This window comes from Pristis pectinata, chromosome 30 (assembly GCF_009764475.1).
Source record: "Pristis pectinata isolate sPriPec2 chromosome 30, sPriPec2.1.pri, whole genome shotgun sequence".
Classification (NCBI taxonomy): Eukaryota; Metazoa; Chordata; class Chondrichthyes; order Rhinopristiformes; family Pristidae; genus Pristis; species Pristis pectinata.
The window spans coordinates 6,269,915-6,286,919 of record NC_067434.1 but is presented as its reverse complement, the minus strand read 5'-3'; the positions used below and the strand labels follow the sequence as shown (position 1 = coordinate 6,286,919).

The window sequence follows — 17,005 nt, the reverse complement described above, 5'->3', positions numbered from 1 at the left end:
GACTCTTTAAGAAAGCAAAGCTAGGAATCACTCAGAAACTCTAGTATAATCCCAGTTCATCCAGGGGCTCCTTCTGCTACTCAGGCTGGACCGAACCATGCTGCCTGTGCCTGGAGGGAGCAAGGAACTGTGAGTGTTTAGCCACTCCTGTTAACCCCAGCCTCACACAGACCCACAGCATCTCCAGGACCTGGGAGATAGAGCTCGCCACAGTCCCGGAGACCCAGGTTCGATCCTGACCCTTGGGTGCTGTCTGTGCAGGGTTTGCACGATCTCCCTGTGTCTGTGTAGGTTTCCTCTGGGTGCTCAGGTTTCCTCCCACATCTCAAAGACGCGCAGGTTACTCGGTTAATTGACTGCTGTAAATTGCCCTGAGTATGTAGGTGAGTGGTGGCATCTGGGGGAAGTTGGTGAGAATGTGGGGAGAATAAGAAATGGGATTAGTGTCAATGGGTTGGTATGGACTCAGTGGGCCGAAGGACCTGTTTCTGTGCTGTCTCTGTCCGTGAACAGACACTTGTGTATCCGTCGCTCCCTCTGTTGTTGGACTCCACATCGGGAGAATCCCTGTCTTGTGGGGATTCCCTGTAGGTGAGCGAGACTGGAAGGTTGATTCCTTGCCTGGAAGTTAGAAAACTAAAGTGATGGTATTTAGTTTGTAGTTATTTGATTTTAATGTTTAAAATTATTTCTTAATGTTTACAGGTTTTGAATTTTATTATTTTTAAATCATTTACACCCAGTGCAGTAGTTGTTAAATGTCTCTGAACATCGGAGACAAGTAACTTTTACACAAATGCCCATCTTGACAGAGGACAGTGCTCTGTCACACAATTTGCTTTCTATCAAAGACCATCAGAGCTTTCCGGCGATGCGGTATCAGTAGCATGCTCTCTGAGGGTCCCTCTCTGCTGATACCTCACTGTGCCTGATTTATCCCAAGTGTAGTGTTGGTTCAGTTAACCTTCCCATGGAAGATCTGTATTTTCTGGTGTTTAAAGAAATGATGGGTAATTTTATTGAAACACACAAGATGTCCGGGGGCTGATGGGGTAGATGCTGAGATGTTTCCAGCAGTGGGATCGTCTTGAATGAGGAATTTAGTTATAAGATTAGGGGTGGACAATTAAAACAGAGGTGTGTAGAGTGGTGAGTCTCTGGATTACTTTGCCCCAGAGGGCTGTGGAGGCTAGATCATTGGGCGTATGTAAAGAGGGGGAAGACAACCTTTTTGAAGCTATAGGCAGTTGGCAGAGAAAAGGAGATGAGGCCTGGGGCAAATCAGCCATGAACATATTGAATGGTGGGCCAGGCTTGATGGGCTGAATGGCCTACTCCTGCTGCTATATGTTCTGGCGTTGTTTGCCTCATGTGGCCCAGTTAAGTGTGGGCAGGTAGGGAGCTTGGGCAGTGAGTTCAGGAAGCAGGCTGGGTCCGTCGCAATTCCACTCTTTGTTCCTTTAATAAATCCTGCTTGCATTTCTATTTATAATCTCAATCCGTTGATGTGTTCTGTTTGTATATTTTCTTCATAAATAAACTGGGAGCTTGGCAGTTACCAGCAAGCTCAGCATTCATTGTACAAATAAATTGTGATGGTCAGATGCTTCCTCAAACTGCGGCAAGGATGAACGTGCTCCAAGGGTTGGGTTGGGTGTGTAAGGAACTGGTCCTGAGATGATGAAAAGACATCTTTACTTGCAGAGGACCTCGGAGCCACTGATGTTCCAATGCACCTTCTGTTGTTGTCCAGGGTGCCGGATGCCATGAATTTGTTAGCAGTTGATACAAGAGTCTTGATGAGCTGCTGCAGTGCAGCCTCTGACTGCAGGTTGCAGGGGGAATGGGAGAAAAGCTTGGAGTGGGGTTACTGATCAAACTGAATTCTTCATCCTTAATGGCATCTTGAGGAACATTTGAGTGGGCATAATCAATCACACTCCTGATTTTTTTTTAGGTTGATGGTGGTGAGGCTTTAGTGCGTCAGAAGATGAAATTTGTGCCACCATGTACCCAATCTGTGACATGTTCTGGCATCCACAGAGTACATATGGCTGCTTCAGTGCAGGTCCTGATTAGCTGTGAATCCAGTATGAGGAGCCCTGGTAAAGAATGGCCTTTCAGCCTATGGACATGACCTCTTTTGTTGTCTGTTTGTGTCTTCTCACACTCCTGTGGTGGGATTTGAGCTCATTTTGGTTGGATTACTACCCTAGTAGCATAAAATTATGCCATAATACTGCCATATATCCACTCAACAGATTATAACACCGGTTTATAATGTAAGTGCATTGATAAATTCTAAGCATAATAATGATCCACAATCCATATTTATAATATGGATTTATTGACAGAATAAATGTGTACGTTTGTTTATTTGAAACAATTCTGATTGTTCTCCTGAACCATCAGTTGCCTGTAATTATATCAGTCCATTGACAGATTCTGTGCATGATGTTAATTCATCAACAGATCCCATTGATAATACTGATTCTTTGATAGATTCTGTGTATAACACCCATCCATTGCTGGCCCCTATTTATAACATTTATGTCTTGACAGATTCTATTCATGATGCATTGATTGGTTATATTAATAGTAATTCATAATATCCATCTAATAATAATTTCTCCTTACAATTTTGATCTGTTGACAAATTTGCAATATTGATTTTTGATAAGTTTTTACTTAATTTTCTTGAGCCATCCACTGATTATATCCAAAGTATTGATCTATTGAGAGAACTCTATTAATATGTTACCTTCTCCCCATTCAGGGTGTCTGACAAGTTTACACTGAAATTCCCACACGTGGAATTTGTGGGACCAAACAACACAATTTCTGCCAGAGCCTTGACTGAGAATAACTCCCTCCTCGCTGGCTCGAACGCTGCCCTCTGGCAGCTGCTGAAAGCACGGAGAAACTGCTCGTCATCGCAAGCAGTGCCGAGAAGGGAAGACAGGAGGGAGCTGACGGACAGGAAGCACTTGCTGTTGATGGCAACAACCAGGACGGGCTCTTCCTTTGTGGGTGAATTCTTCAACCAGAACAGCAATATATTCTACCTGTTTGAACCGCTGTGGCATGTGGAGAAGACAGTCACTTTTGAACCAGGTGGAATGAATGGTGTGGCCTCTTCCATCATCTATCGTGACGTGGTGCAGCAGCTGATGCTCTGCGATTTGTATGCGTTGGAAAGCTTCCTGTTACCGATGCCTGACCGCCACATCACGGGCTTCCTGTTCCGGCGAGGCTCGAGCAAGTCGTTGTGTGAGGGAGCGGTCTGCACGCCGGCCAAAAAAGGGGGGACGGAGAGATTTCCCTGTCGGTTGCGTCATTGCGGGCTCCTCAACATGACCCTGGCCACTCAGGCGTGTCTTCAGAAGCAGCACGTGGCCATGAAGACCGTCCGCCTGAGGCAGCTGGAGTTCCTCCGGCCACTGGTGGAGGACCTGAGGATCAACCTTAAGATCATTCAGCTGGTGCGGGACCCCAGGGCGGTGCTGGCTTCCCGGATGGTGGCCTTCCCCAGTAAGTATGAAGCGTGGAAGAAATGGGCCAACGAAGGAGAAGTGCCGGATGACGAAGAGGTCGGTAAGCTCCGAGGGAACTGTGAAAACCTCCGAGCCTCTGCGCAGCTTGGTATCAGCCAACCGCCCTGGCTCAAGGATCGCTTCATGCTGATGCGTTACGAGGACATTGCGCTAGAGCCCGTGAAGAGGGCACAGGAGATGTACCGCTTTGCTGGCATTCCCATCACACCCGAGGTCAAAAAGTGGATTTACGAAAACACCCGAGCTTCGAAGGCCAGTGACAATGTCTACTCAACGCACAAAAACTCTTCGGAGCAGTTCGAGAAGTGGCGGCTTGGTCTGCCGTTCAAGATTGCCAGGGTGGTCCAACAAGTGTGTGAGCCTGCAATGAAGTTGTTTGGCTACAAGCTGGTCAAAGACGCGGCAACGCTTGCCAACAGATCTGCCAGCCTGCTCGAAAACAGAAACTTCCGAATAACCTAACTGAGGAAGAAGCTGAAATTGTCTTCAAGTAGCTGAAGGAATACAGTTTGTTGTCAGAGATAAAATTTGAAGCTTCTTGGACCTTCTTCAAAAGTGCCGAGCAAATTCAACATCTCCTGGACGGATGTGCAATGGCCTCACTAGGCATCACAAGGACAAAACAGTTGCCTGAAGTACAGCTGATAATGGAAACATGTGTATTAAGCACACACATGAGGGATTTATTTATTAAGGGAAAGATTATTTTTATGACTTGATTTTATAAAGATTTAGCATGGTGTTGAGGCTAGATGGGGAGACAGGGTTACAAAGGATCTTAATCCTATTTGTACTGAATTTAGACAATAGGGTAAAAATATCAAATTATAGAGGGTGTGAATTTATTTTTGATCTTAAATTATAGAAATTCTTTTCATAGAATTTCAAGGCTTATTTTTCTCCCAATTTTAGAGAGATCTTTAGGACAAATATTATATTTTTGACTAGATATTGGGCCTAAATTTGAGACTAAATTTGAAGGGGGAATGGATGGGCTGGCTAGATATCTGCTCAAAGTTTTAGAGGTGCATTTTAGACATTTGACGCAAAACAAATTTTTTGTTAGTGGGCATATGAGATTTGATTCCTTCTTTGTTTCCAACTCTTGAATAACTTCTCCTCGTAGATCTTTTGTTCAAATCCAGATGATATTGTAATCTATGCAGAGGAACTAACATTGGTCCAAGAATGAATTTCTGCACAGTCATATTGACAAAATTTTTTTTGGTTAAATGCAGTCCCTGCTCATTCTCAAGATTTCAGTTAGGTTTATAGTGGAAAAATGCAGCTAACTATACCCCATGGGTCATTGCAAGTGCGTGAAGACCCACACAAGGCAAGACATTACAATAAATAGACATCACCTACAACTTGCCAACCCCAATCTTAATTGTTGCTGGAATAACTGATCCCTCTCTCTTGAGGCACTGCCAGAGATACAGTCTCTGAAATTCCTTTAGACGATGTTAATAAATGGGGATAAACTTTACCCATCTGGAACCTGGATCAGGAATAAAGCTGATTTCACACTCTGCCTGATTGCTGCCTCATTGATATGCAAAACCATCATTGCGCCCAATCCCATGGTTTCCCTCCCAGGGTCAGGCTAGTATTGCCCCCCCCCCCCCCCAAGAAAGAGTAGTCAGGTGAGGAGTTCTACATTTGCAAGTGGATATAAGAGCCCCGACCAAAATGTCCCTGTTCCCTTTGCTAGTTTAGCAGGGTGTGGCTATTTTGTAGAGTGTGCACAGGCAATAGTTACCATGAACTGGTGGTGTCTGTGCATCATGGGTGAATCCATTGGATCATACAGAGGTGGGGTCTGGAAGAGTGTTGGGGGCTATTTGGATAGCATTTATCTGCCTGGTTATTTGGGCAAGTAATGGTCCTGCTGGGGTTCATTTAGATTCAGAACTTGCGGGAACTCTTGCATTCTGGCCCCAATTTAGTGAGCAGAAATAAATCAGTCACAAAAGCACTGCATTAACCAGCTCATTTGCCTGATTCTTCTTTTTGTGGCCCTGTTTGGCATCCGAAAAAAAAACAAGAGAATCGTGCCATTGTATTTTAACTGGCCAGTGCTATGTACTTCAGTTGACAGTGCACAGCACTGCCACATTGCATGTCTGCAATAGAGCGTCATCTGGACTGATGGCTGGGCTTTGAGCAGTCAGATTTTCAGCCTTGGGAGCAGCATCAAAGATTGGCAGAACCTGTGGGAGAGCAACAGGGTGGTCTTGGGGTAAGAAAGTCATATGATAGAGACCTTTGTATTCGTTCTTGGACCAGTCAAGTAGTGAAGATGGAAAGAAGCATTTTAGTTGCACAGGGCTTTGTCTATTTAAAAGCTGTGTTTGTTATTTAGTTCTCAAATGGTAGCTATTTTATCCTTCACCTATCCGTAGTCTTGTCACAGCACTTTATGTGAGTGCTTCTAAGTTGTGTTCTTATCATGCTTTTATTTGACTTTGGAGAGTCTCTATCTGTGATCTCTGATCTGCTGAAGATTCCTGAGCCAGGCTGAAGCTGTGTAGCGCCAGGCCAAGGAGAGCTCAAATACTCTATCATGTCCTCTTTACTTTGTTTTGCTGCTCAAAGAATAATCTGGTTGGCTGTGCAAGTGCATCTTCAGGCAACGTGAAGGAACTTGTCAGCTCGCTGAATCTCTTGGCTATTCTGTTTGGCAAATGGGTCAAACCATCCTAGAAATCACAGCATCACAGGTTCGAACAGGAGTCTTCACTGTTAATTGTACAAATCAGATCCATGCTTGCTGTGATAACACACCTATTTTACCTCATGTTTGCCTGATGTCTGATTTCTTCACGGAATATCGGGGAGTTGCTCTGCAGCTGGCTTGCAGAGAATTGGTCATTGAGTACACAAATTATTGATGTAGGTGTGTGAGGTCAGTGTTTGTCTCTGACATTTGTGTTTCATTTTACTGTACCCATGGTTGGGAATATCTCTGTAAGATGGCTGACATGTCATTAAACGCTGGTATTACATGGCAATGCTCTTGCTCATTGCTGGCCTGTCGTCTGAGTAGATGCTCGCTCTCTTGGCCATTTATACTTGTCTTTGATTTCCAGTTATTATCAGTTAACCCAGAGGGCACCCTCAAGTTCAAACCTAATGAGAAAATGAGAAAAATCAAGCATTACGAGAAAAATCAAGGTCATTCGTTTTTCGTTAGTTCAGTCCAGCTCCATCCCCGAAGCCAAACTCTTCAAACTGAAACCATGGCTAGGGTCTCAACCCAAAATGTTGACTGTCCGTTTCCCTCCACAGATGCTGCCTGTCCCGTTGAGTTCCTCCAGTACTTTGTTTTTGTTGCTCCAGATTCCAGCATCTGCAGTCTCTTGTGTCTCCATGGCTGTGGAATCTGGGGCCAACATTTATCTTAAAAATCAAAACTGCAAAAACAAAAATGGAGCCACTTATAGTTGGGTTATCTACAGAATTACACCATTAAACTCAATACCAAACTGTTTCTAACAATATAGGTGGGTTCCGAAACATAGAAGCAAAAGAAACGTAGGAGCAGGATGAGGCCATTTGGCCCTTTGTTCATATTCTGTCATTCAATGCAATCATTGATCCACTGCCTCAATGTATCACTGTGCTCTCCCCATATCTCTTATACCTTGTGTGTCTTGAATGCTTTTGGCTAGTGGTGTTACTGTCAGTTTCTTTCCCCTCCCCTACCTGGTTCCGTCTGCCTGTCACACACAATCTCAACCCACTGGGTCCCCTATCCCCTCCTCCTACTCTTCCCACCATCCCTCCCCTATCTGGTTCCACCCATCACCTTCCTCCCTTATCAGATTCCATCGTCCGCAGCCCTTTGTTTCCTCCACCTATCACCTCCCAGCCTCTGTCGCTGTCTCGACCACTCCCTCCTTCACCTCTCACTCCCATCTGCCCATCAACCTAGTTTTGGTCGCCCTGTTATAGGGAAGATGTTATTAAACTGGAAAGAGTGCAAAAAAGATTTACAAGGGTGTTGCCAGGACTAGAGGCCCTGAGTTACAGGCCAGGCCAGGACTTTTTTCCTTGGAGCATAGCAGACTGAGCGATAATCTCGCAGAAGTGTATAAGATCATGAAGGGCATAGATAGGCTGTTCTCAGCTGTTTAGTAAATGAGCTAATGAAGAAGGACATCACAAATGCCGCTTATAAGCATTGTAGTGCACACAGTCTTTTTCCCAGGGATGGGGAATCAAGAACTAGAGGGCATAAGTTTAAGGTGAGAGGGGAAAGATTTAAAAGGAACTTGAGGGGCAATGGTTTTACACAGAGGGTGGTACGTGTGTGGAACGAGCTGCCAGAGGAAGTGGCTGAGGCAGGTACAAGAACAACTTTTAAAAGACAGTTGGACAGGTATGTGGATAGGAAAGGTTCAGAAGATTATGGACCAAACGCGGGCAAATGGGACTGGCTTGGATGGGCATCTTGGTCGGCATGGACCGGTTGGGCTGAAGGGCCTGTTTCCATGCTGTATGGCTCTATGAACCCCTCCTTACCTGGATCCACATATTGCTTGCCAGCTCCTGCCTCACCCCTCCCCCTCACTTTTTTATTCTGGTTATCTCAACCTTTACGCATTCAGTCCTGATGCAGGATCTCGACAATCGCTTTGCCTCCACAGATGCTGCCTGACCTGCTGAGTCCTTCCAGCATCTTGTTCTTTGCTCTAGATCCCAGCACCTGCAGTCTCCTCCATCTCCTTGGTGATGCTGTCCACTCCATTGTTTTCATCACAATGGCGGCAAGTTGGACATGGTGAAGTAATATCCCACGGAGCATCGTAGTAAGGTGGTGATGGATGGACACATGGATATTGGTTTTAAAGCAGAGCTTGCAGAGTTCCAGCTTTGTTTCTCCCTACTCTGTTCTCGTTTATCTCCCTCTGTTTACTCCTCTGGGCAGATCAATTGCAACTAACAAGCATCCCTCACTCTCCCTCAGTCAACACCACCATCTGTTGTCATCCAGTCTCTCGGTCTCAGCCCTCTCGTAGGCAGTCCCTTTGTTCTCTCCACACCTCCCCCTTCTCTACAACTTAAAACAAGATTGTTTTCTAGCATTTGCTTGATCTGATAAAATGTTAACTTGGTTTTTCTGTTTGCAGAGGCTGCCCGACCTGCTGAATATATCCAGCATTTACTGTTTTTCTTTCAGATTTCCAGCATCTGCAGTTTTTTGCTTGTGAAGTATTTGTATGTTGTTACAAGAAGACTGGGAACTTTAAAAGATTGTTTACCTCATTGTTTCTGTCTCTTTCTGTGTCACTGACGAGCCATTACAGCTATTAGTTATATAAACCTTCTCTGTGTTCTCTACCCCTGAACACAGGGGATAATTTACAATGGCCAATTACCCTGTCAACCTACACATCTTTGGGAAAACCCACAGGGTAACGAGGAGGCCATGCAAACTCCACACAGGCAGCACCTGAGGTCAGGATTGAACCCAGATCCCTGGAGCTGTGAGGCAGCTGCTCCGCTTGCTGCACCACTGTGCTGCCTCCACTTTATGACGAATATGCCAAACAGGATCTTCGGTATTTATTTCATAATTTATGTGATCATGTCGCTTTTTAACAAATCAATGTTGATAGCTGGTCTTGTTGAAGCCGCTCTCCATTGAGCATTGCTGACTCTATCTCCGGATCGGTGCTGGGTGCCCCTTCTCACAGCCCACTTTTGCCTGCAGCAGGACCCCAAGTCCAGTCTTCCTGCTAAGAAGTCAAAAATTTTCGCAAGTTATTATTAAATGAAGTAAAAGGTAACAATAACTGTCCTTTATCATACAAATAGCTGGTTCATTTTATCAACCTTGATGAAAATCCCTTCCATTTACTGGCTAGATCAAAGGAAAACAATTACAATCTTCACCCTCACAATGGCTATCTTACAGCTTCCAGATCTGTTAGATTGCCTGCTCTGTCCACAAGCCTCACTGAATCCTGTAAGGTTGGAATATAATACCTGTCAGTCTTAACTCCAAAGAAAGTTGATTTGATACTATGAGATCTTACTTGTCTTAGAATCACCTGCTTACCCCTGACCCATCCTTCCTCGCGCACCGATACTCTCTCAAAATGTAAATGATCAAATTATGACAGTGTTCCAGAGTTAACGTTGCAAAAAGTGCCTTTGACGTGCAGCCATTATGGAACGTATGGAACAACGGAGCCATTTGAAGAGACTAAGTTTCCACAAACAGCAATGGTCAGACAATCCACATTAAAGACATTGTTTGAAGGTTATGCATTTGGCATGACAGTGAAATTCAGTCCCAATCTTGAAAAAAAAGGACTTCATTCACTAAATGATCTCATGTCATCATCAACACTGTCGACAACGGTCTCAGTGATTTACCTTGTTTTTTCCAGTCTCCTACACTCCACTCCAGAGCCATCGTTTCCCAGCTCTGATCAACATTGAACAATGGGAGTGGGCAGAGCTGAGTTTGACAGTGGTAGCCCTGAGATTTGCTTTCTCAACTTGTATCAGTATCTGGAATGGTTGTTTTGGGTGCACTGGGGACTGGATCTTTCCTGAACGTGCATTGTTTTTAGGGGGAAATGGCAGGACCAGGGGAGAAGTCTTGCTGTATGTTTCCGCCATGATCCTATTTTTCCTTATGACATAGAAGGAGGGTATTTTAACCCATCAGTCCGTGCCAGCTCACAGAGCAATCCCATTTCCATTGATTTTCCTGGTATCCTATTATCCCCACATTGCCTTTGATGGTCTCCCATATTCTACCATTCACCTACATGCTAGGGACAATTTACAGTGGCCAATTAACCCACCAATCAGTGTAGGTTGGTGGGTTAATTGGCTGCTGTAAATTGTGGGAGCAAACTGGAGCATCCAGAGGAAGCTGATGTGGTCACAGGGAGAGGGTGCAAACTCCGGTTGGACAGAACCAGCGGTGAGGGTCGAACCCAGGTCATTGGAGCTGTGAGGCAGCTGCTCCACTAGCTGCACCATCAATGGATTTCATACGTTGGAAGAAGTTGCTTGGTGATACTCTAATGTTTGATAGTTAAGGAAAGGAGGAGCTGACTTTACAGAATTGCATACTTACAGTGGAAGCACACCCCACCTGACAGAATATTCAAATACTCCTTTGAATATTCTGGTCCGAGGGGTTCACAAAACACCAGTTGCCCAAAATATACTACAATTGTTGCAGTGTTGAAGAATGGCTTGCTGGATATACAAACAGCCAGAATATTAAGTGGCAAAACAGACATGTCCTGAGCTGCGCAGGGTTATATCTTTAACAATGTGTTAATACAGGAGATAGCCACTTAACGCCTTCCCTGATACATCCTGAAAGTTCAACGAGGGTGGATGAACATTCGGAGTGCTAGAGTTATGCAGCACAGAAACAGGTCCTTCAGCCCAACTCGTCCGCGCTGACCAAGTTGCCTACCCCAGCTAGTCCCGTTTGCCTGAGTTTGACCCATATCCCTCTCAACCTTTCCTATCCATGTACCTGTCCAAATGACTTTTAAATGTTGTAATTATACCTGCCTCTACCACTTTCTCAGGCAGCTCATTCCTTATACCCACCACCCTCTGTGTGAAAAAGTTGCTCCTCAAGTCCCCTTTAAATCTTTTCCCTCTCACGTTAAATCTGAGCCCTCTAGTTTTAGACCCCCCTACCCATGGGAAAAAACTGTGACCACTTACGTACCTTATCTCTGCCCCTCATGATTTTATATTCCTCTTGTAGGTCACCTGTCACCATCCTACTCACCAGGGAAAAAAGCCCCAGCCTATCCAGCCTCCCGATAGTTCAAGCTCTCCAGCCCCAGAAACATACTTGTGAATCTTTACTGCACCTTTTCCTGCTTAGTGACATCCTTCCTGTAGCTAGGCAACCAGATCCGCACACAATAGTCCAAGTGTGGTGCACCAATGTCTTGTATGGTGGTAATATGATGTCCCATCTCTTATACTGAGTTCCCCGAACCATGAAGACAAGCCTGCTAACCGCCTTCTTCACTACCCTGTCTACGTGTGTTGCCACTTTCAGGTAATTAGTAATTGTACCACCAGATCTCTCTGTTCTACAATACTCTCCAGGGCTCTCCCATTTACTGTGTATGTCTTGCCCTGGTTTAACTTTCCAAAATACAACATCACACTTGTCTGAATTAAATTGCATCTGCCATTCATTGGCCCACTTTCCCAATTGATCTAGATCCTGTTGCAATGGTAGATAACCTTCACTGTGCACTTCACCACCAATGTTGGTGTCATCCACAAACGTACTATCCATGCCAACGACATTCTCATCCAAATCCTTAATATAGATGATGAACAACAGAGAATCCAGCACCGATCCCTGCAGCACACCACTGGTCACAAGCTTTCAATCTGAGCAGCAACTCTCCATTACCACCCTCCGGCTCCTAGCACCAAGGTAATTTTGTATTCAATTGTCTAGCCCTGGATCCCATGTGATCTCACCTTCCAGACCAGCCTATCATGTGGTACCTTGTCAAAGGCCTTGCTGAAGTCCGTGTGGATGGTACCTACTGCCCTGCCCTTGTCAATTCTCTTGGTGTCCTCTTCAAAAATCTCAATCAAATTTGTGAGACATGTTTTTCCATGCACAAAGCCACGCTGACCATCCCTAGTCAGTCTTCACCTTTCCAAATGTAAGTAGATCCTGTCTCTCAGAATCCCCTCCAGTAACTTTCCCACCACTGATGTTAAGCTCACTGGCCTGTAGTTCCCTGCCTCGTCCTTGCAGTCTCATAAATAAACGCACAGCATTAGCCACCCTCTGGTCTTCTGGTACCTCATCTGTGGCTGATGATGTTACAAATATCTCTGCCAGGGCCATGGGGATTTACTTTCCTTTTCCTTTTTATACGCTTTAAGACCACCAACACCTCTTTCCTACTGTCAATATATTTCAAGACATCACTATTCTCTTCCCTGAATTCCTTCGCTTTCATGACCTTCTCATAAAAGAAATATTAATTTAAGGCCTCGCCCACCTCCTGTGGCTCCACACATAGATGACCACACCGATCCTTAAGGGCCCCTACACTCTTCCTAGTTACCCTTTTGCTCTTAATATACATAGAATCTCCGAGGACTCTCCTATACCTTATCCGTGAGATCTCATCTCCTCTTTTTGCTCTACTGACTTCCCTCTGAAGTGTACTCTTGTTTCCCTTATAGTTTGATCCCAGCTGCCTATACCTGACATATGCCTCCTTTATCCTGACCAGAGCCTCAATATCCCTCCTCATTTATCGTCTTCCCCGTCGTGGTTACAATGGTACAGAATCAGAATGTCCCACACCTGATGACTGATTTTGATGGTCCTAAAGTATCAGTGGAAGTTAAATTGTGAACAGATTTTTTTGAAGACTGGTTCTCATTTGAATTGACTTGTTACTTTCCTATTCCAGTACTCCTGAAGATGTCGCAGATAATCCTCAACAGGTGGTGATACGATAGTCGGTGGGGAGCTGGGAGGAAAAATGGTTGTTAAAAATCAGCTCAGATTTCCAAACGTTCCCCTGCCTGAAGCTCGTACTTCATGTACGACACTGGATACTAAGGACCCCAACCATCTAGAACTGACTGGGAAGCTTCATTCATTGTAACTTAATCTCTGACACTACAGGGAGCAAACTCAGGAGAAAAGTTTAAAAGACATTAGTGGTACATAGTGCTGAAAGATTTTTTAGTTATAAAGCTGGTCAAGTTGGTAAACAAAATGCTGTCAATCAAAGAGGCTATTGGATAATGAAGAGTCCTTTCACTTTTCCAACCAGATGTGGGAAGGTGTGACCTGTAAGAATTCGGTGGCCAATGAGAAAGCAAGAGGGCAGAGCATTTGATGGAGAAGCTCGTGATGAAGCTTGGGGAATTACATCCAATCAGAGCAGGCAGCGCTAGTGGGTAGCATGTAAAGACTTGGTTCAAACAGGAGCACATGAGGAAATGAGACCACATAAAATGAGTATCAACAGGAACCTGGGAAGTAACAATTCACCCAAGTGCAGGATGTAGTCCTAGCCTTCCACTTAGGGCATTGAACCTAGTCATCAGGTGTGGGACATTCTGATTCTGTACCATTGTAACCATGAAGAGGAAGACAATAAATGAGGGATATTGAGGCTCTGGTCAGGATAAAGGAGGCATATGTCAGGTATAGGACTGTTGATGTAGTCAATGAGTAAATCACTAATGTAGTTTACTTATTGACTACATTAACAGTGCTATTGATGGAGTCAATGAGTAGTGTTGGGGTTTAGTTTGGATGTATTTGATGGTTGACTGAGTTGGTGTAAGATGAGGAAGGCTCATACTTCAGGAACCAGAGCTGCCATTGTGCCACTAATCATATGCACGGAATCTGGTACAGCTATCTCCTCCTAACCCAGGACAACTGCCTGAAGTGGTTTCAAGCCAGCAGGCAATCAGTGGAAGAGCTCAGCCATCTGTTGGATGGCCACATGCAGCCAACATCAGCAATACACGTGGCCCATTCAAATGTGCAATTGCATCCAGATCATTCTAAGTTGCAGCCCACATATCACACACACACACACCATTTGTCGGTTCGTCTGGCTGACATTTTCATTCCCTATCAGCAGCAGACTGCAACCAAACTCAGATTTTCCTAGGCTGTTGGATCAGTCAGTGCGTCATTTGGATATGAAAACAGAAAATGTTGGAAACACTCAGCAGGTTAGGCAGCATCTGTGGAAAGAGAAACAGAGCTCGTGTTAGTTCCACTGATGCTGCCTGACTTGCTGAGAATTTCCAGTATTTTCTGGGTTATTTTTGTTTCAAATTTCCAGCACCTGTAGTCTATTTGTGATAGTTATTTAGATATTCCTAATTACTTTTCAATCTTTTAATTAATTTTCAAATTAGTACAAATTAATATATAACATCAGTAATTATACATATGGTACAAAGAGATCAGGATAACAATCTTAACAGTTAATATATATAATCACAAGGAGTTAAAAAAAAAGTAATCTAGACGTCCCGCTCTCTTATTAAGTGAACTTAATACAAAAGGAAAATTGAAAAGAGATTTAATTATATGAGAAAAGAACCCCCAAATCAAAAGAAATATTAATAATAAACCAAAAAAAACCCAAAAACTTCAAAAAAAACTGGACTGATATTTCTTCAATTAAAAAAAACATTATTATGTCGTCAACTCCGCTCCTCTGTATTCAAGGGTTATTGAAAGAGATCTGAAAAAGGTCAGCTTATATCATATGGAAATATTGAATAAATGGACTCCAAACTTCCTCAAATTTAAGAAAAGGATCAACAGTACCACTCCTAATTTTTTCTGAGTTTAAACATGATATAGTTTGAGAAAACCACTGAAAAGTAGTGGGAGGCATTGGATCCTTCCATTTGAACAAAATGGATCGCTTGGCCATTAATGTGACAAAAGCGATCATACGACGAGCAGAAGCAGATAAATGGCCAGATTCCATCATTGGTAATTCAAAAATTGCAGTAATAGGATAAGGTTGTAAATCAATATTCAATACAGATGAAATAATGTTAAAAATGTCTTTCCAATATTTTTCCAAAAGGGGACAGGACCCCTCTAATTAATTTTGGCCAACAAATTCCTACCTATCCTATTCCACCATGACATGTCCTGATACAGCCGGTGCTACCTCGGTGCAGTGGTATAATGCGTGAAGATACAGGATAAATAAGCAAAGATCTGGCCATTAATCTGGAGATGTGAGTTCAAATCCCACCATGGGAATTTATATTCAAGTAACTAAATAAGTCTGGAGTGGGGTGGTAGAATTAGAATGGAACTGTAAAACCACTAAAAACCCATGCAGTCAGGGAGAATGTGCAAAGTCTACACAGACTACGCCCAAGGTCAGCATCGAACTCGGGTGCTTGGAGTTGTGCAGCATTATGTCACCCTTGAAAACAAATCACTGGTCCTTCATCGTTGTTGGGTCTACATTCTGGAACTCCCTACCCACCAGCGTTGTGGGAGTCCCTTCACTAGACAGCCTGTAGTAGTTCAAGAACGTGACCCAAGGGCAATTAAGGACAGGTAATAAATGCTGACCTCGCCAGTGATACCAACAGCCTGGAACATTAATTGAAAAACCATCATTTCCTGACTCTCCGGTGCCTCGTATTTCAATTCCCTAAATGTTATGGACTTGCACCACTCTGGATATGTAACTTCTGGAGTTACAAAGACCCTCCTCAATCCTGAAATCGGAAGAACTGACTATTTGTGTCTTCTGGTCTTACACCAGTGAGGTGCCTTGCAAGATGCAACGGCAAGTTGTTGAAGATTTTATGATCACTGGTTGCAGCTGCAGTATTACTGATGGGAGGAAGGGCTGTGGTTGTGTAGTGGTGCAGCTGAATTTCATAATACAGATCGTCCCCAAGTTACGGCAGGGTTTCGTTCCTGTGAACTGTCCGTAACCCACACAGTTTGCAAGTTGGAAATGCAACCACAAACTGAGTTCTCAAGTGGCAGAAGATACCTGAAGCCCACAGCAGCTGGCAAATCCATCCCGCTGGTCTCCCAAACGCTCGTTCGTATGTACGGGCTGTACGTAAGTTGGGCGTTTGTAAGCTGGGGAGGACCTGTAGACTGCAGGTATTTCCAATGCAGCTTTTCTTGTTCTACAAAGAAGTAGGGGCAAGAGGAGAACCAACTCCAAAGAAGCAGCTGAACTTAAAGGGCAACAGCTTTCTCCAAGCACCCGGGTTCGATTCTGACCTTACGTGTAGTCTGTGTGGACTTTGCACATGCTCCCTGACCGCATGGGTTTGTAGGACGGTAATGGTTTTACAGTTTCATTTCTAATTCTAGCACTTCACTCCAGACACATTTAGACACATAAGGTGTGGCGGTGACACAAAATGGGACCGTGACTTTAGACCGTGACAGGAGAAACATTGCTGCCCCATGTAGTGTCATGGTTTTGGGGTCTCACTTTCAGAGGCATAGTGAACAATGGTGGCACGAGCCCACCTTCCAGTAACCTGCCCAGGTGTCAACTCCATACAGGGCAGTCACTGGTACAATCACAACAGTTGCCAAGCTCTCCCATGTAGAGCTGATGAAGGTACACTCCTAACTCTTTAGGGCAGCCCAATAAATATGGACTAACCTGAGCTCTGAGTTGCTCCCTACTGTGCTCATCCTCCTACACTGGGCCCAGCTGTGTGCTGCAGATTTCTTGAAGGAAAAGCTGGCAGCTGAAACCCAACCCACACAGGATGAGGCACGAGGGCTAAGGTTCCGTCCAGCTGTTTGTTGGTTTGTCGATAGAGACAACAGACAGGGAAGCAGAGGAAAATCCCATTTGCTTACAATCCATCCTTACAGTTTTTCATTTAAATAGTGTGGGTCCCATGCTCTGTTGAAAGGAGTTATG

General features: G+C 44.3%; 1 protein-coding gene across 1 annotated transcript in view; it reads left to right on the top strand.

The window, feature by feature from the left end:
• The window catches only part of chst3a (carbohydrate (chondroitin 6) sulfotransferase 3a), a 74,386-nt gene extending 67,830 nt beyond the window's left edge, over positions 1 to 6,556 (top strand). Inside the window, exon 3 of the mRNA XM_052041572.1 lies at positions 2,777 to 6,556. Coding sequence (XP_051897532.1) covers positions 2,777 to 4,016 — 1,240 coding nt within the window. The 3' untranslated portion in view covers positions 4,017 to 6,556. The remainder of the gene's footprint in view (positions 1 to 2,776) is intronic.
• The last annotated feature ends 10,449 nt before the right edge of the window (positions 6,557 to 17,005 follow it).